Here is a 19709-nt window from a genome sequence, read left to right as displayed (position 1 = left end):
AGTGTAAGGAAACTAGAATTAGTAACTCTACGATATCAAGTTTCATGATTTCACAGTATTTTTGAAAGGTTTAAAACGATCATTTTTACTCCAACAGGGCTGTCAAATAATTTTATTTTAAAAGTGAAAATTTTGAGTCTTGATTCAGATACGAAACCTCACGTACATATTCATACCCCAGAGGCACTTGAGGCTGTTGAGAAGTACTCTGTGCAGCAGTTAGGGCACTCTTGCTTCATGGGCACAGTATCCAACAAACACCGGCTCGGCCGCTATGCCACGGCTGTTAAAATAAAGTGGAATGGGTATGACTGTAGTCAAACAACTGGCTGCTTGGGTCGGCAGGAAGAGAGATACTGGCAATCTTATTTTAATTACTACATAAACACAACTACTCCCAACAAACAACAGATGGCCTATTTAGGGAGTGATAAAGGGTCCTATTCAACTTTTGACTGTACTTTTGATTGAACCTCTGTTTCAGAGGCACCTAGCTATTAGCAGACGTGTTGAAAAGCTCAAATTCAGGGGCTAGTTCTTTTATGTTCCGCAAAATCTAATGCTTTTATTGAAAAGAAGTCATAAGTAAGGCAAATATGAATCAGCTGACATTTACACACTCTCCCCTCTCCCAACATCACTGTTTCCTTCATATACATCTCTATAATTTTCATTAGTTTGGGAGCTGTTTCAAGTGCGTCAGTCCCTCTTTAATCAAGAGTGACAGTATACTATATACTCTAAACAAAAGTGATTCCAACAGATAATCATGCTAAGACATCTTCATGAACATGAGCTTGAGTTTCAAGTGCTGACTGTAACGGCTGTTGTATCCTGTTCTTTAAAAAATTGATTTGTATCTTCCTTGAACTCCTACCACAGAGCTGAGATTTTCAATAAGTTGTCATAAACTTCTTTATAGAAAAAAAAAGGTATGTTTCATGCTTGCTGCAGTCCAACTATTCAGCTGACTGTATACTTCAAAGTGGAGTCAAAATTGGACTTAAAACTTAGAAATCACTCATATCTGCCACCGTGAATGTTCAAAAACAACATTGGCAATAAATAATCAGTAACTTGCCTAGGTACTTTTTAGGAAAGAATTGGGAGAAGAATGTGTTATGACTACTGTAAACAAAGTCAGCTCCTAAATGAATTAAAATTTGTCATGGACTGCTTGTCATGGACAGCCCCTAAAGTAAGGCAGTACCTGAAAGAATAGCTTGCCCAAGGCTCAACTCTCATGCAAACAGCTCCAACTGATTTCCTGCTGCAGGTCTTTAATTATTATTCATAATAAATAATACTACTGGCTTTTTTAGAAGTCTGCTTTTCCTTCTGTCAGTGTACCCCTCCCACATACCCTTAAATGTAATTTTTGTCTGAAATAAGTCAGTCATGGTGTTCTTTTTTTCCTTTACAAGAAAGAGAAACACAGATGAGTCCTAGTATTTCACTGAAAAAAGTGAGTTCTGAAAATTTTAGTTGCAAAACTGTCCAGAGCTCCTGTCCTAATGTGTCTGTCTTCCTCTTCTGTGGATACAAAACCAAATGGCATTGCATTTACAGTCAGATTAAACTGCTAGCTCTCTTCCCTTCCTCTCCATGCCGGTATCTTTATTCCATTGGTTATAAAACTTGAGAACCAAGATACACTGTAGCTACTAAATCTTACCTGAGCATTCGGCATCGATGATGCCTTAGCCTTTTGTAGGCATCCTGCAAGTTGGTCACATTGCTGCTGCTCCAGAGTCTTTCCCCAACAGCACTTGCTCGAGGCCTGTAAAGGTATACTAAGTTTGAGAGTAGGTATGGTTTAAAACCAAGAATGGATATTTTTTTTTTAATACCAGGTCTAATATAATACTTTAATACCCAGAAGCATTAATATTCATAGCTGCTTAGGTTCAGCATAGAGCACTGTTACCACTAGCATACAGTCCTGTGGGATTAATTAATACTTCTTGTAGCTGGCTTTTTAAAATTATCTAATGATAAAGCAGTCCATACCATAATCTTGGTGTCAGGTTAGTTGCGTCCACAAATTCCCCCCACAGGCAGGCTTCTCCACCTATTACAAGTTTCTTCTGTTTTTCAGATCCTGAATTCAAAGCAGAGAGTCAGTATTTCTGCCCAGAAGATGGCATATATCAACAATTAGATTGGACTGATGTTCAGTTGTTTTTGTATAAAATACCTATCCTGAGCATTAACTTACATTTTGGTAGTCTTATTACTGAATGTGAGAACCACCAAGCTCTTTGCCCAGAGAAGCCATTGCTCTGCTCTGTCAGAAAGGATTTTACCTTTTATGCTCTGAAGAGATTCCTCAGTTTTTTGACATTCCTCAGAGATTTAAATCCTGATGAAAACTGTTCATTCTATCACATGCAGAACATTCCTTGAAAAAATTACTTAGTCAGGTATTGTCCTTTATGAGCTCTGAGAGCTCCCTTGCACAAAATGAAAGCCCCATGGAAAGTGTAAGAGGTTTATATCAGCTTTAGATACAGGGAGAGAACATGTCTTTTTCTAGGCTAGTTTAATACTCAAGAAGCTTGGTAACATAAATTCATTGTCTGTCTACAAACAGCCATTTTGCACAACTCTGCTCCAAAAGCATCTGCCCACCTAGTCCAGCACCCTTATCTTACGCAAACACCAGTATCAGATGCTTGAGGAAGGTAACACCTTTACCCGTGAGAAGTGCAAAGTTCCTTTTTTTTAATTTAAGGAACTTTAATTAAAAAAAGTTCCTTAAATTAAAGAAACTTTATTTCCTTTAAAGAAAGGAAGAGTTCCTTTCTTTAAGGAAAGAGTTTTCCAGAGCTCTAGCTGACCATAGTTTCTTTGATGATACTATAATCACTATGATCACAGTCATGGAATGGCCACTCTAAACAGCCCCTATTTTTTTCCATTTACACTGTACTATAAACCAAGGAGTTTCATGCACAGAACATGTGTATAAAAAAAAAAATGAAACAAAAAAACAACAAACCAGGGAATTTAAGTGGTTCAACACTGTAGTATTTCTTCCAGTCTTGCCCATAACTAATGTAGTCTAAGTACCAGGGTGCTGACAGGATAGCAGTCAGTCCAGCTCCAGTGACACTGCTCAGTTCATGAGCGTAGTTATTTGCCATCCACACTTGAACTACGGTGTCTGGTTTCAGCTAGAAGAGGAAAAGACAAAATAAGCAAACTAACCAATTTAATCAAAAAACATTGATTTAACAACAATCCTAATTGCTGTTATCAAGGAAAAGGATCATGAATTTCAAAACTATTTTGTTTTGAAGAGGAACATTTTGGAAACTAGCTTTTGTCATCCCTTCCCTCCCCCCAAATCTAAAGCTGATTAGCTCTTTGCTGGTTTTAAACATTCAGCTGGAGTGAAGCCTAGGTTATACTACAGACAACTAATGCTCTAAGAGGATTCCTACATGCACTGTGTATCTGACCAGCTCTTAAAAGCTGAGCATTTGGTGTTACTAGACCAGACACACAGCTATGTGAGGAAAAAAAAAAAAAAAAACCTCACAGAAGCTTTTCTACCCTTTACTCCGATGTTTTAAAGCATATTATATTAACTGTGTTCACCTTAAAAAAGCACTTCAATGCTGTTGTTCCTATTTCACCTATTACATACTCAACAAATTATAGTTTCAAGGGATTGAAATTACCCACAGCTGGAGAGACTTGCTAAGGTCAGCAGACTTGCTTTAACTCTTAAGAGATAAAGCCAGATATACTTAATAGTCTGCTTTGGAAGCCTCACACAACATTGTGTAAGAGTACCTCGCTAATTTTCCCATCTTACCTGCGCTTTGTGATCAAACACTTCTTGCCAGACCATTTGTCCTTTGTTGTAGGAGGAAACAATGTCCAAAATGCTAGAATTCAAAAATAAGATCAGGTTGTTGAACTTCAGTGAGATAAGTAGAAGCACTCAAAGCAGAGCAACATTTTCTACCCCAAGGCACATCAGACCTTTCTCACCACTGCATAGGGGACCAAGAAAAAGCTGGTTGTTCTGGTTTTGGTCTTCAGCATTCTGTCTTGCAGAGCATGTTCTACCATGTAGAACAACGTGCACAACCATTAACACAAACTGATGTTCAGAACTACCAGGAACTCATACAGGGTGACGAAATCAGTGTTATTTAAGGAGGGAAAGAAACATCTGCAAAAACTTCCTTCCACCCTGTGTGCTAACATTACTGCAGATACCTAGTTTAAGATACCAAATACATTCACACTGTAAGTAAAAGTAGCCTACATACCCGTGCTGTGTCCCACATTTTAAAGCTATGAACCTTCAGACCTGGTATTTTAAAATAAAGTGGATAGTCCCAAATATGTGGCAACTTTTAAAAATAATGTAGATACTAAGTCAGCTTTTGTATCTGCACCTCAATGCCACCCTTAAATAATGGCTGTGAAAAACTGAGCAAGAATTTAAAAAAACAACATACTTCTGAACATAGTAAGATTCCAGTTTAGCATAGTCAAGGCCAAAACCTTGCTTCTTCATGAACTCTCTCACTTCAGGGTTAGATTTCCTTAAATAATAACAAGAAAACAAGTTAAAAAAAGGATTATTTCTGTTGTGTTTTAAACCAGATTTACCAATCATTTCTACCTATGCACAGCACACAAACTGATGCCTTAAGCATGCCACAGCCTGGAACACGTTGCAGAGCAGAAGCAGCAGGTTAACATGACTTAGATATTTGGGAAGAGTTTCATCCTGATTTGAAATAAAGCTGATAGACCTAATTCTCTGGTAAATCTGCTGGAGTCCCCGTTCTGAAGCAGTCTCTGGCAGGCTGCCTCAAACTCCTAAGAGCTTTGGGGTTCCTGGCATCTCAGCCACTTTGTGCCAGGGTTATCAGCAGTCTGAGAACTCAACAATATTGTGTTTCTACCACAAAAAACAAACCAACGTTTTTGTGTTGAAGCATTTGCCAGAAGTTTTCCTTTTCTATAAAAATTAAATCATGTCCCAAGTGTTTGGATTTGATCTTGAAAGAGAATGTAGAAATACTAACTAAATCAATTTGAATACTCATCAAAATACTCCAAACTCTTTATTATTAGCTAGTCTCTCCAGCAGAGAAAGACTCCAAAATATTCAACATTCACAACCGAATTCAGAACACTATTAAGTACCTGCTGTATTTCTAATACAATCACACATGAATCTGTTTGGTAATTCTTACTTTTACCAGGTTTTCTGGTGGGCAGAACTCAATGTAAACATTTACTTTAAGCCAAACCATTTAAATGTTAATTTTTTTATCTAGTACTTTTCTAATATACTAGTTCTCTGTCCTGCCAGGGTAATTTTCATAAAGAAATCCTTTAGAATACCTGAGTATTTATGAAATTGTGAGTCAAAGCAAAATTCTGCACATCAGCTGCCTTTTGAGGATCACAAATGACCTGCCTGTAAATAGAGGTAGGAGTGGAGATCTTTTGCTTATGCAGTAAAAACTGTCCTATGCAACTGAGTTCCATAATTGATGGAGGTGGACAGATTTAGGAAGCACTAGGTATTTGTTCCTTGAATTGTCACCATACCAACAACTGAAGTCCACTTCATCTCCTCCTAAATGAATGAATTCATCTGGAAATACACTGCTGATCTCTTTAAAGAACTTAGTCATGAAGTCATAAGTTGTATTCCAAACAGGATTTACAGGTCCAAAGGACCCAGTTGGCTGTCCTCCACTGTAACAAGGAGTGAGAAGATCTTTTTGACCTAATAAAAACAATTAATAGATGATATTCAGTTTCATGTTGCTATGCTAACTTTGCTAGGAAGAAGAAGCAGTTAGCCATGTTAAAAAGGTAAATATTCATGACCTAAGTGCTCACCAATTTTAAGTATAATCAAATAGAGGTGGGATGAAGTAAGACAACTTGTAAAAGGTTGAAGAACCCGCTACCTGGCAGTCAGGACTGACTTTCAGATCTGTGATCTAACACACACTAATATATGTTACATGTAATATGTTACAATACCAGGAAAACAGCATTTGGATAACTACTGAACAACAACAAAGAAAGCTTTAATGAATATCAGAGGGAAGCCAGTTAGAAGAAAGCCAAACATAATGAGTGTGCTTCAGAAGCTTCTTTTCTCTTTTTATTACTCTGCTTTTTTAACACCTAAGTCAGTGTGAGGTACATAGTACAAGGTAGAATGAAGTCTAAAGCAGAATGTATCTGTACCCTTGCACATACATCTTGCATAGAACACGTCAACTTTCCTCATACATTTTATTTCCTGTAACCTCTAAGGGTCGTGACATCACTTAGTGCCCCTTCCTTACCTCTTTTCAAGAGCCTTCCAAAGCACTTTATTGGTTACTTCTTAAAAAATTAATTTGCTTGCTGTTACTTACCACAGTCTCTTAACAATGAATACTTTCTTGGGCATACCTTTTCCCCAAGACTGCGTGTGTCCAGGCGTATCAAACTCCGGGATAACTCTGATGCCTCTTAATCGGGCATACTCAATCACCAGGCGCACATCAGTAGGAGTATAGATGAGATTAGAGGAGTAGGCCCCCTGTAAAATATTCATATTTAGAGACAACACACTGTACCAGCAGATCACAAAATTTGGACAGAAGCACTTTATCTTAGACTGGAGAGCAGTTTTACAAGTTGGCTGTGGTTTATCAACTGCACAGACAGAACTTTTCACTTAACTTGCGGAGATGGAAAAAAACCCCACCAAAACAACAAATTCACAACACTGAGACAGATCTCTCTGAGGAGACCTTCCTTTCCTCCTTAGCTCACAATTACTAAAGAACACAGAAAAGCTAGTTTATTTTCCTTGAGAATTTTGAAAGTTATGGTTTTCAGTTTCTCTGTACAAAGCCAAGTTATTTTTGCCCATTAGCTCTGAAACATGGGGCCCTTGCTACATAACATACAAGATAATTGGAAAAATTCTGCCAAGTCAGAAAGAACTTCCAACATCTCTTCTTCTCAGTTTTGATACAGCCAAAACTGGTCAATTTAGCATCAGGACATGTTTATTCTGTGACACTAAATTAGAGTGTAATTCCACTCCCACACAGCCAACAAATTTGAAAATGACCCAGATTACTATGGTTTGGTGAAACAGATGCTTGCCTAAGAGCCAAACTACATAAGAACACATCATGACGCTTCATGATTTATGGCACCTAAAGCTTCTGTTTACCTGAAAATGGTTTCCACAGCTGAGTTACTCAAAAAAGAAACAGTAGACAACAGAAGCCTTTCAAAGAGGAGCTTGTTGAGACAAAGACCTTCTTTCTTGCTGGCTGTCAGTGGGATATATGACAGAACTCTACTAGAGTTTTTACCTTTACTAGACAAAATAATCTGACTGCACTGTGCAACATCTACAATTTTTGAATTATGAAATTCTTCATAGCATCTGCTCAAGGACTGCCAACATAATTTTCATGGAGGTCAGGTTCTAACAAGCATTTTAAAACAGAATCACAAATCTTGTACTTAGGCTTAGTCTATTTAATTATTCTTAACTACTTAAGTACGTTTGATTTGGCTCCTACTGTACCGTGACTAAGCAAGAACCTCACGATGGCTCTCACTAGTGTAACAAAGCCTATTATGCCTCTAGAAATAGAGATACATTCCACTGTATTTGTTTCAGGAAACAACCTTGTGCTTTTGAATCTCTTACAGACATGGTGTGTTTTGTAAAGCTAACTAGGTATCAGACAAGGCAAAAGTACTATTGCAGTGGTGCCAAGAGCTGGCAGGAAAATCTCTTATATTCGTTTGAGTGGCAAAAGTCAACCAGTTAAAGAAACCCATCAACAGAAATCCAAGCAGTATTCACTACTTATTTGCATACTATTAGTGTTTGAAGGCCTGCAAACACCGAGGATCATTCAGAAAATTTGCACAGTAGAGTAAAGGTGGTAATTTACCATGTATCCAAAAGAAGACTTCAAAATGGTCCACATAGAAACTCAGGCAGGATCCTAAATGTGGACTTGCTGGTTACTGGTCCCATGGTACTGGTTTTACAATCAGCCAAAGCAGATGACCTCAAGCATTGGTAAACTCCGCATTTTATTATCATGAAATGTGCCAGATTTCTGCCCTTCCACCCTGCTCCAATCATGTTCACTCACCTTATCACTTAATTCAGGGAAATAAATGCTCTGGTAAGGGAAGGACTGATCATCTACTATATGCCAGTGGAAAACATTGAACTTATTAAAAGCCATGGCGTCCTGTAACAAATAATGCAATAAAGTCTAGTTAAACACTTCATTCTCATAGAAAATCTATGCAAAAAAGTGGTCTTGTCTCAGCATATCCCAGATGGCTAGAGCAACAACTAAAAAAGAAAAAACCTTAACCAAACCAAACTACCCAAAAAACCAACTAAAACCCACCAATCCCCCCACCAAACCAAATAAGCATTCAATTTAATTGTTTCATTAAATCCTAGAAGCACATACCTCCAACTGCTCTACCCCTCTGCAATCTATTTTCACCACTACTGTAAAAAAATTTTTGATCTGACCCCTGTTCTACCAACCTGTGTAGTATGAACTGCTGTGAACACTTAGGAATTTCTTCCACTTCAGAACACATACCCTGAGATGAGCCCAGGTGATTACAGCATTATGCTACTGACACCAAGGTTGCAGGTTTGGCCCCAACATGGGCCACTCACTTAAGAGTTGGACTTGATCTTTCTGGGTCCCTTCCAACATAGTGCATAGAGAATTACCCACAAAACCATCTATCAGCTATTTCAGCTTACAGAGAAGCTTATACTTTTATAACTAAATATCTTGGACTCAAAACCAGCATGAGTTTCCTACTACACAGTATATCCCTTCTTGCTAGTGACTTCTGCAGAATCCATTTCCAACACATGCAAAATAAACTATGCATTTTCCCTGCAAAAAACACTGTTCCTTTTTTGGTTTCGTTCATAATAGTGTCAGTACTTCCCTTTTTTTTTGATCTTGAAAATAATCAAGATCAAAACGTTATCACACTTATTTTAGAATAATGACTCCAGTTGGACAGTCACACACATACCTTGAGTTATGCTGGCTTGACAGTCACTAGAAGGGTGTGCTGTGAGCAGACGAAATAATGTTTGCATTGTCCATGACTGACTGCAACACAGCTACTCCTAATCCCTTGCTGCAATAAAATTGTTTTCACCACCCACTCCTCCCATTCTTTTTTTACCTAGGTGTATTTAAAGAGGTAATAAATCTCTTCAGGAACTCCCACCAAATACAAAGAAATTTCATATCTTTTTCATTCCCCAAATTTATCTCATCTGTTTCAAGACACTTCAGAAGTTTTAATTGCCATGTCTTCACGCATTTCTAACAGATACCATCCTTCTGCATAGAAAATTACATCTCTGGACCTTCAGTTCACCTACTCCTTCCTCAGGGACAATGCCCTTCCTGAAAATACAGTGCAGCAGTTGAACAGAAACAAGAAATGTACTTGAACTGTTGCCCTAAGTATTTAATCACCACATGTCAGAGAAGAGATTACTGATGCTTTTTATTAGTCTGGATTCAAGCAGGCACAGAGGTGGGAAGAAAAGCATGCTTGTTTTTAAACCAGTAAACAGCATGAAATGTGCCTCTGATAATATATCGGACAGACATGCAATTTAAGGAAAGAAAGCTGAACAGCAGCAGTTACAAGAATACAAAAATAGCTAGAAATGCAAGTCTCTTTGGACACCTCTTTTAGACAAGACAAAAAAAGACTGACACAAACATTAGAGACTTTGAAGCATTCTCTGTCGCAAACGTAACACTATACCAGCATTACTTGCTGAACAGGCACTGAGCTCAAATGTGAAAACAAGTGGTAAATACCAAAAGGACAAGTTCTGAACATAGCTCAAGGATGACCACAGAAATCAAACAGGTTTGCACTCTATCTGGCTATCTTAAACCTGTTTTTCAAAAAGGTCTGCAATACGGAGGGGAAATTTTGAGTATTATTTCATCTTGGAGAAGCAAGACAGAATCAAAACCTGTTCCTCCTCTTCAACTAACTAAATCCCTTCTACAAGGAAGTTCAACAAAAAAAAATAAGGGAAGTGCAAAACAGTAAAAACCCCAGCTTTGGCTGCTAAGCTCACACAAATACACCACCTTTCCAACAGGGCTGGAGCACATTAATTCTTAATGTGCTTAAGTTTTTTGGAGGAAGTTTTGTTTGTATTTATCTGATAGTCAGGGCTTATTTTTAAGTAGCTTCCAGTAAACATTTCGAATTTCCTCCCTTGCTCTGTAATACTTAATTACTGGCTTGCACTTACCAGGCTAAGGAAGGACTACCAAAACCTGATGCTGGACTACCAAAGTTTGCTCTGAAAGACTGGAGTTTTCCCGAAATCACTGGGACTGAAGCTAGAATTTGCAAGGTATCCCTTGTATTTCTTGATGACAGTCAAATGTCTCAAAATATCCTTCTAAGAAATAATACATAAGCTGGTTTAGGCATCAGAAAACAAGAGAATCCAAGGTACCACAAACACCAGTCCCCTTTACAGATTCAATAATCACTGTGTCTGCCCACTTGATTCCTCTCCAGTCTATCTTCAGGCCTTTGCTTATCAAAGTTCACTGTACTTTTAAAGTCAGGCACAGGAGATGGGTTCTTCTTTCACCAGCTCCAGTTGCTACCTATTTCAAAGGCCAAAACACAACAACAAAAAGCCTTCATTATAATTGATACAAAACTGCCTACTTACCAGGGTTGTAAGAATAGATTTCAATGGTAAATAATGCCTTGAAGTATCTAGTAAGACTCCTCGATGAGGAAATCTTGGGAAGTCATTGATTTCAGATTCATTGACAAGGAACTGTGAGAACAAAATTTAAAAATTAGAGTTTTATTTTATTTTCATCTTCATAACTTCAAATAGGAAATACTTTTTCTTTTTCAGAAAATGGTTCTTGGAAATATGTAACAAGCTGAAATGTTTTTGAAAGAAACTGGTAGACCTGCTGTTTCTAGAAAAGCACCCAGTTACCAGGACAGTGGATTCAGTTAGCAGCCATACTTACACTTCCATAGTCATCTTCATGAACCAACTGGCTGAAGGTTTCCAAACCTGGAAAAATATCCAAGAAAGGGATCTCAGTTACAACCCAGTACTTGCCCTTAGAATTTTAGTTACAAACAGCACCGTAACTATTAACAGACATTCATGTAGAAAGAATGCTTTGTAGCTGAGTTTCTTCCTCTTTAGCACAGTTCCCTTAATTGCTCAAGCACCACCATTTAAAAAATTTTGGAGAGAACCATTAAAATTGTCTATTATGCACAGACACTGAATACTTGTGCTTCCACTCAGCTGTAGCAGATAAATCCCCAAATAGAAGGAAGGTTACTGGGAGTAAGGTGGGAATTTCTGGTCTTGTTGTACATCTATTCCTGTAATTTCTGGAAGTGGTTTCTAATTCAGCATGAAAAATCTGTTGATTTATAGGTAACTAATACATAGACTTAACATTCCAGTAAGAACTGCAGACCGAAATGTCAGGATTATTATTCTTTGTGTTGTGTTCAGCATGTCCACTTTATAGGTGCAGTCAGAAAAGAATCTGTTCACACAGTAGTTTAGAAAGCTTTTTGCTTGGCCTGGCTTATTTCAGGCCCAGAAAGAATGCACTTACAGTGTGCCACTGGGTCTGAGATGCTGAGCATCTGCACCACTGATACACATCTGAGTATCCTTCTGTCCTGACTAAGCTTACTTACAATAAAGTACTGAATGAGGGCAAGGCTCCGTGATCAGCTGGTTCTTCACGGTCTACCACAAAGTTTGTATAAGCCCCAAACAAATAGCTCAAGGTGAAAAAGCATCAGCTTACCTCTTAAAGCACCCCATACCTCAGGAGCTTTCAGTACAGCGACAGGCTCAGTAACAGTTAAATGGTCTAAAGAAAGAAAAGAAAAAAAAAAAGCTTACTCATCAAGAACGAATGAATTGACAGGACAATCCCAAAAGGCATTAAAAAGATTCTTTAAGTACCACATCTCCATTTGTGTATTAAATTCCAACCAATCCTGCTTTTAATGGTGATAGCATGCAATTATTTTTCATCTGTGTATATATATATAAAGCAAACTGTTCGGAGAGTCAACAGCTAATCAGAAAGATAAAAGAAGTAAGGTGCTTAGTAAGGGCAATGTAAAAATATTGTACATAAGCCAAAATTCCAGCCAAGTTTAACCCAATTGACTTAAAACATAACAGACTATATTTTTGCATTTAAGACATATGTGAAAAGGGCTGGGCAGCTAAGCCAAACCTAATCATGAAAAGTTTACTTCTCCTTTTACCTTCCTTATATATATATTCCTTCCTTTTTTTGGTTATGTATTTTTTTAGAGACATAACTTGTCACATCATATTGTCAGGTGCTTACTATTAAGGTCTTATTACAAAGAAAAGAAATCACTAATCAAAATATAGAATCACAGAATATGCTGAGTTGGAAGGGATCCATCAGGATCATGGAGTCCAACTCCTGGCCCTGCACAGGACACCCCCAAGAGTCACACCATGTGCTGAAAGCATTATTCAAATGCCTCTTGGACTCTGTCAGGCTGGTGCTGTAACCACTTCCATGAGGAGCCCGTTCCAGTGTCCAACCACAGCCGAGGTGAAGAACCTTTTTCCTGATACCCAGCCTAAACCTTCCCTGACTCAGCTTTGTGCTGCTACCTCCAGTCCTGTCACTGGTCATGGGAGTGAAGAGATCAGGGCCTGCCCCTCTGCTTCCCCTCAGGAGGATGCTGAAGACCAGAGTGACGTCACCCCTCAGTCTCCTCCAGGCTGAACAGACCAGGTCACCTCAGCCTCTCCTCATACAGCCTCCCCTCCAGACCCTTCACCATCATTGTGGCCTCCTTTGGACACTCCCCAGGAGTTTTATATCTCTCTTTTATTGTGGCATCCAGAACTGCCCCCAGCACTGGAGGTGAGGCTGCCCCAGAGCAGAGCAGGACAATCCCTTCCCTTGCCCAGCTGATACTGTCCCTGATGTACCAACAGGGTGCCAGGTCACCCTCTCGACCTGAGCACCAGTATGGGGGCAATGAGACGAAGTAAAATAATGAGTGGTACCTGAAGGAATTCATAACAATCCTTCCTTAAGTTTGAGTACTGAAGTACAGTACAAAGTACTGGTGGAGGAAAAAAAAATGCTAAAATAATTTTGGTTTTGAATTTAAGGTGATTCAGTAAATTTTAGAGAAGGAACAAATACCTTTTAAGTATTTTTTAAATCACATACATATATATGCATAAAAATGTACTACATCTATAAGTATATAGATAGATATTATTCTTCAAACATCAAAGCAATAACTGCACATCTGAAACAGCAGAGGAAAAAAAGGGTTGCAATACTGTACAATGACTTATTTGATCTGTGTCAATATGAAAGAATGGTTGGCTACGATTTACACAGTTCAAACATTTATCTAAACTACCAGAGAAAAGTCATTTAGTGACATGAAGGAAGTACCTCAAGCTTCCATGTTAACCTAAGCACTGATTACACATACTGGAAGTTTGGGGTAAGAATGAGAATTTCAAAGACTACTGCAATCTCCGCAGCTAAACTGTAGGAAAAATGTGATAAATTGTCAAGGATTTATTTCCAACACAGCAGGGTTGTTTGGTTTTGGTTTCTTTTTTTTTTTCTGAACAGGTATCATACCTTAATGAACTTGGAAAATGTTCTAATAAGCTACTTGACACATTTTACACAAACAGGTAAGAACCCAGCAGGCAGAAAGGCAGACAACCTGGACTTTGATAACATATCCAATACTCTTGCTACTGGCCCATACTATCTTTACTAATGAGCCAGACCACCCAAACCAGCAAGTCACCAATAACAGCATTTTTCAAAATCTGTACCCTTATAAAGATGGCCCATTAAAAACCAGAAAATTAAAACTTTCTGCAGTCTGGAAAGCTCAGCTTCTTACATGAAGAAAACATGTTACTTGTAACAGAAAACTTATTTCTTAAAGCACCTGGGAAAAACTGCCAGTTCTAAAGAATGCAACCTAAAAATCACATGGTCTAACAGATTCCATGACATAAGACAAGAACTAGCCTTGGCTGTAATCTAAAGTTCACAAACCAGTTCAGAGTTCAAATAATAATAATAAAACAGCACAATAACCTGACTGGCAGAACCATGTTAAGACCATTAGCATTTTTGCTGCCATATTTCATTTGCATTGAAATGTATTATAAGCTTGCACATAAAAACCGAACTCTTTGGCTGTATGTCAGAAGGACTGAGTAATTTAATATCAGTACATTCTGTCACAAGTCAGGTGGAATTAATCCTGCTGCAGATCTATGACTTGAGATTAAAAGGATCTTTTTTCTAAGGATCTGTATCCTCGATACCAAACAACAGAATATTATCTCAAAACAGGACTAGATTAACTGAGTATGTTAATTTTTGTGTTAGCATGCTCAGACAAAAAGCAGTATCATTGCTCAGTCTTATTTCTGTTAAGGAAATTCTCTGGCAATTAATACTTTACTTAGAGTAGTTCTTCACTCTGGACTTCAGTCACAGAGCTAAAGAAGCATAGAAAAATACATCCAATATAAACATAATTTTTTAAATCCTTTCTTGTATCTACGCATAGAAAGGAAGTAGATTTACAGCACTGCAAGATGAATAACAAGTTCAACGAGCATTTTCTGGTTTTCCTGGAAAAACAGGAAATACCATGTACATATCTCAGTGTAAGTAGCTTCAATTTAAATGCAATCATTTCTTAGGAGACAGGTAAGCAGTGACAGCCTTCACTCAATAAATACCCTCTACTGAAAGGGATCATCTCCTGACTAAGCACAGATCTCACCAGAGATAACTGGCTATTGCACACATGGTATCTCTGATTCCTAATGCTAGCTGCTAGAAAGGATAGCAGCAGGTAAGCGAGCTGTATGACAGCTGAACTGCAAAACTCATGGGCGACACGTGACGAGCTTTCATGATTCACTGTGGGCTGAGATTTCCCTCAGCATCAAGAGCAAGACCCATCTTCTGCTCGCCGCTGTTGTGAAACGTTTTTGCGCGCTTCGGAGAGCCTTTGCTTCCCAGTTCCTTAAATAAAACCACCCCGAAACCAGCTGACTTCTGCACCGGACACGTGATAGGAAAACAAGCGCTTAACGGTGCCGCCTAAGCCGGGGAAGAGAAGCGCGGTGAACGGGTACTCACAGGCCTCGTTGGCGGCGAGGTGCGGGTGCCTGTCACAGCCAGGGTCCCCCGCCTCGATCACCACCTGCAGCTGGAACAGCTCGGGCTCCGCTCGGGCGGCCAGCGGCCTGGGGCCCCACGTCCGCCACCGGGAATGCCCGAACATGTACTCGTAGTACCTGCCGCGGAAGCAGAGGCGCCGGCGGGGCCCTGAGGCGGCTGCTCCCGTCCCCGGCCCGCCGCTGCAGCGCCTCGGCCCCGCCGCCGCTCACCTGCGAAAGGCATCCTGCAGCAGCCCGCAGCCCGGCCCCGCCGAGGAGCCGGCGCCGTGCACCAGCTGGAAGCGGCTGGGCGCTAGCAGCAGCTGGCGAGGGTACGTGCGGACCCACTGCGGCAGCGGCCACAGCGAGTCGTCGGGGCCGGCGTCTGCCGCCAGCTCCCAGTCGGACGGCTCCGGGTCGGCCCCGGTCCGCGGGGCGCCGTGGCGGAGGTTGGTGCTCACCAGGACGGCGGGCACCACGACGAGCCCCAGCAGCAGCCCAGCCAGCCCCATGGCTCGGCACATAGTGGGGCAGCCGCCACAACCCGCCCGTTCCACTCACGGGCAGCCCGACTCCGCCTTCGGCGTCACGGAGCCGGTCAGGGCGGGCTCGGGAGCCCCAGTGCCCCCCCCCCCCCCCGCGGCTCCGCCCGCCCGGCGGCCCCTCAGGAGCGGTGCGGCGGCGCTGGGGCCGGAGACGCGATTTGCTGCAGCGAGTGGATGTTTCACGCTCGTCCGAGGGGTTTTCTCACTTAAAGAACCATTATTACGGTCCAAAGGAGAGCCACGAGGATGGTGGAGAATCTAGTCAGGAAGCCGTATGAGCAGTGGCTGAGGTCACTTGGTCGATTCAGCCTGGAGGAGACTGAGAGGAGGCCTCATTGTGGTTTTCAACACTCTCGCATGGGGCAGGTCCCCATCCCTTCGCTCGGGTAACTAGTGACAGGGCTTGAGGTAACAGTGCGCAGCTGAGTTAGGAGAAGTTCACGTTATTATCAGGAAAAGGTTCTTCACACACAGGGTGGTTGGCGCTGGAACAGGGAAGTGGTCATAGCACCAGCCTGACAGGGTTCAAGAGGCATTTGAAAAATGCTTTCAGGGACATGGTGTAATTCTTGGGACTGTCCTGTTCAGAGCTAGGCTTCAGCGTTCCTGATGGGTCCCTTGCAGCTCAGCATATTCCATGCCTTTCTATCAGCTGGCACCATGAGATCATGGGCATGGCACAGCTCTATAGAATAAGGGAGTGTGGCTGGGCCAGCTTAATTTTCTGTATGGAAAAGGCTGTGATACAGGGCACACTTTTATGAAAGAAAGACTGCTTCTCTTGTACTACTACAAAACAATTTCAGTCTCAGCAGAAGCTACTTTTTCACAGGCTTTCTACAGAATGTTATAAGCTGTGTGGTGAATAAGCAGGAGTCTGAGTTGCAGTTAAGTGTTTTAGCCTGTAAACCAAACAAACCCGGTGTTTTGGCCAATCTCAGTGCAAACTTGGGGAAGTTGTTCTGAAGTGTTAGTGAAGAAGGCAAATCAAGCATTTCAAGACTGGAAGTCTTCATGGGGAGGATTTCAGGCTTCATGCCATTTCTAATTGAATGGTTAATGCAAACGCTGAAGTGTCATCGTTGTTGCTTTGGCTGATGCACCAGTTAAACCCACAGCAGTGGTGGGGGAAGCTGACACCTGCACTCTGCCACTGCAGAGTAACTGAGGAGCTGCTCAGCCATTCTGAAGGGGATGGATCACAAAACATTCTAGTTTTGCCATTTTCTGTGCCCAGCCATGCAAGTGGAGTGCATAAAGGCTTAATGGAAAGTGTTTGATGCGTGCTATCCATAGCGGAATGTTATTTAATCTTGTAATGCTGTAAGTAAAAGGAATTCTTTCTTAGGTGATATCAAAGAGGCACAACAGGACGTGACACCTGCAAGCCTACCCTCCTGCCCCTGCATGTCAGGAAACACATGGAAGTGGCAGTGCTGTCTTTTCTGGCGCTCTCAGCGGCAATTGTAACACTCCTCAAGCTGTGGCAGAGGTTTCCAGCTGCCTGTTACATATACCTTATATATCTTTCCTTTGCCTGGTGTGATTGTCTCCTTAGCTGTGTTGGTTCAATTGTTCCTGCTGCCTACCCTTGTTCGTCTTTTTAGACATACTTAAAAAAGATGGATTCTTTCATAGGTTTCTTTGACTTATCTGAGAGATCAGTAAGCTCTCATGGGAAGGAGAGGGTAAGGATAAGTAGCTGCAGTTGCAGGGGGTACTGTAGTACAGTAAACTAAATCTTTTGTTTACAGGTAAATGTTAATCACCCTGGCCACCCCTAAGGTAATTCTCAGACACAGTGAGATTTTTATTCTTTCAGTTTTCAGTGGCTGTATCTTCTGTAGAGCAAGTTTGTTTTATACCAATGAAGTGCACCCATTCACTAGTCATCTAATAAATATTCACCTACTTATTTCTTATTATCACACTTTAAAATTACCCTGTGCACAAAATAATAATTTAAATTAATTTTGCTTTTCTGTCTTCTCTGGATAGATTTTCTGATAATCAATAAAGAGATCAGGTAGTCTTTCCTTGTGTAAGACCATGAATATAGCTTCTTTCTTGTACTCCTTGGTATACTTTACAAAATTGTAGAAACTTGGTATCTTTGAGATATTTATATATCTGCCAGTTTTGCTTCAGGTGGCCGCTGAGATTTAACAATTACTGGTGGAGTACTCAGACATAAACATGCTAGGCTCATTTTTTAAGGAAACCTTTTTGAAGTACGTTTGGTTAGCACAAACAATCTAAGTCTGCATTGGCATTTTTAGACACTTAGGTTTGAAGTGATATGGTGTAACCCAGTTTTAAGTTGCATCTTAGGACTGGTTCTAAGCTTGCAGTAGAGGATGAGCAGGACACAAAACTGAAGAGTGATTTCAGTGGGATTTCCATAGGACAGAGCAGAATGATGAAACTGCGGAGCTAGGACTGTAATTGTTTCCAGCATTGTGCACAATGAAAGAAGACATCAGTGTGCTTCATACTCTTAAAAAAAAAAAAAAAAAAAAAAAAAAAAGACCTCCAGTATCAACTCAAAATCTTGAATGTGGAAATCCACCATACTTTAGCCTTAGCCTGTTCTTTAAGTTTGATGTTGTGCTTCTGAGAGGAATGTATTTTTGATCTTTTTTTATTGTTGACATTTTGCCTAGATTGGCAAAACATTAGAATGGGAATGTACTCTTACCTAGGCTTGTAAAGACTTACATGGTTTTATAGGTTATACATACCCACTGAATGAGTAGTAAAGTACTGTTTTGCATTTTCGTGGAAAAATTGAAAAGTGCAATCATGAGTTATTCAGATCAGGAACTTCAATCCCCTGTTTCTACCACAGATGGTTTTTTCATACCCCAAGACAGAAGTTATGTGTCAGTTAGTTGCAGACTAATCGTTTCTGAAAACGGGAGGAAAAAACCATGGTAAATGTAGCTGAGCTTGACTCCTACAACAGAATTGTACAGATTCCTTCACACACATTCCTGTGTTAAATAGGAATTAAAAAAAAAAAAAAAAAGAAAAAAAGAAAGAAAGAAGGAATGTTACTGCCCGGTAGTCTAGGGTGTGAGCTGAGACCAGACTGGAAATTGCACATCAGTGTCTCACAAAGACATTTTTGGAGTATGGTAAAGGTTCATCCATTAAATTTTGAAAGAAATTAATGACTGTTAGTGAAAATATGACTTCCCCATTATTTGGAATCCTGGTGATATTTTATTTGCTGCATTGCCAAGCTAAGCTAAATTCTTATGTTACCTGAAACTGACAGATCACAAGTCAATGTTTTTTACCATAGTTGTAATAAGTGCTGCTGTTCCACTATCTGAGAAGTGGAACCTATGAGTAGTAGATATCATTTGCAGATGGGACTGAATCCTTCCATGCAGCTGATTACTTGTAGGTACATGGCATAGGGTACCTCAGATGAAGGTCTTGCCTACAAGGGGGTTTTGTGATTGAATAAAGTAGGATGATAATTTCATACTACATACAGCTGCTGACAGTAATTTTGTATAGGGAAAGATTGTGAAGATTCTGCACTTTGGAAATGCGATAAACTTCTAGCAGGGAGTCACTTGCTGCACTGTAAGTTCCTAACCTAGCTTGCACACAGTCTTCTGTAGGGCTACTGTCTGTCCACATTTTTCATAATGTTCTTTTTCATCCTGGCTGCTTTGTATAGATACCTTTTAAGGATGTCTCTTATATGTCAGGAGTATCCAGGCAACAAGAAGGCTGGAAAGCCTGACAGCCTAGAAATCCTGTGTGTGACCAATGAGTGCTTGAATGATGGGTTTAGAACTGTCCAGCTTTAAGTATGTTTG

The 19709-nt window shown here is 40.3% G+C and overlaps 1 protein-coding gene across 1 annotated transcript; it reads right to left on the bottom strand.

Annotated features, from left to right (window-relative positions):
* Positions 1-96: 96 nt before the first annotated feature.
* Positions 97-15884, bottom strand: HEXB (hexosaminidase subunit beta). Its single transcript, XM_066180743.1, has 14 exons — positions 15560-15884; positions 15309-15466; positions 11916-11981; positions 11106-11152; positions 10790-10900; positions 8172-8273; positions 6451-6580; positions 5587-5767; positions 4479-4565; positions 3824-3896; positions 3002-3176; positions 2011-2101; positions 1676-1780; positions 97-283 (listed from the first exon to the last, which is right to left on the bottom strand). The coding sequence occupies exons 1-14, from the start codon at positions 15850-15852 to the stop codon at positions 220-222; spliced, it is 1683 nt and encodes a 560-aa protein (XP_066036840.1). The 5' UTR covers positions 15853-15884; the 3' UTR covers positions 97-219.
* Positions 15885-19709: the final 3825 nt, after the last annotated feature.

This window comes from Chamaea fasciata, unplaced genomic scaffold (assembly GCF_029207755.1).
Source record: "Chamaea fasciata isolate MVZ Bird 193981 ecotype frontalis unplaced genomic scaffold, bChaFas1.0.hap1 SCAF_4, whole genome shotgun sequence".
Taxonomy (NCBI): domain Eukaryota; kingdom Metazoa; phylum Chordata; class Aves; order Passeriformes; family Sylviidae; genus Chamaea; species Chamaea fasciata.
The sequence above is the reverse complement of the archived record's forward strand: the minus strand, read 5'-3'. Positions and strand labels throughout refer to the sequence as shown.

What these genes read in the sequence shown, in the direction of transcription:
- HEXB (XM_066180743.1), bottom strand. Translation starts at nt 15,852, where the DNA reads ATGTGCCGAGCCATGGGGCTGGCTGGGCTGCTGCTGGGGCTCGTCGTG. An exon ending in AACCTGACACCAAGATTATG is followed by an intron (nt 1,781 to 2,010) that starts GTATGGACTGCT and finishes ATACCTTTACAG; the next exon opens with GCCTCGAGCAAGTGCTGTTG. An exon ending in CATCGATGCCGAATGCTCAG is followed by an intron (nt 284 to 1,675) that starts GTAAGATTTAGT and finishes TTATTTTAACAG; the next exon opens with CCGTGGCATAGCGGCCGAGC.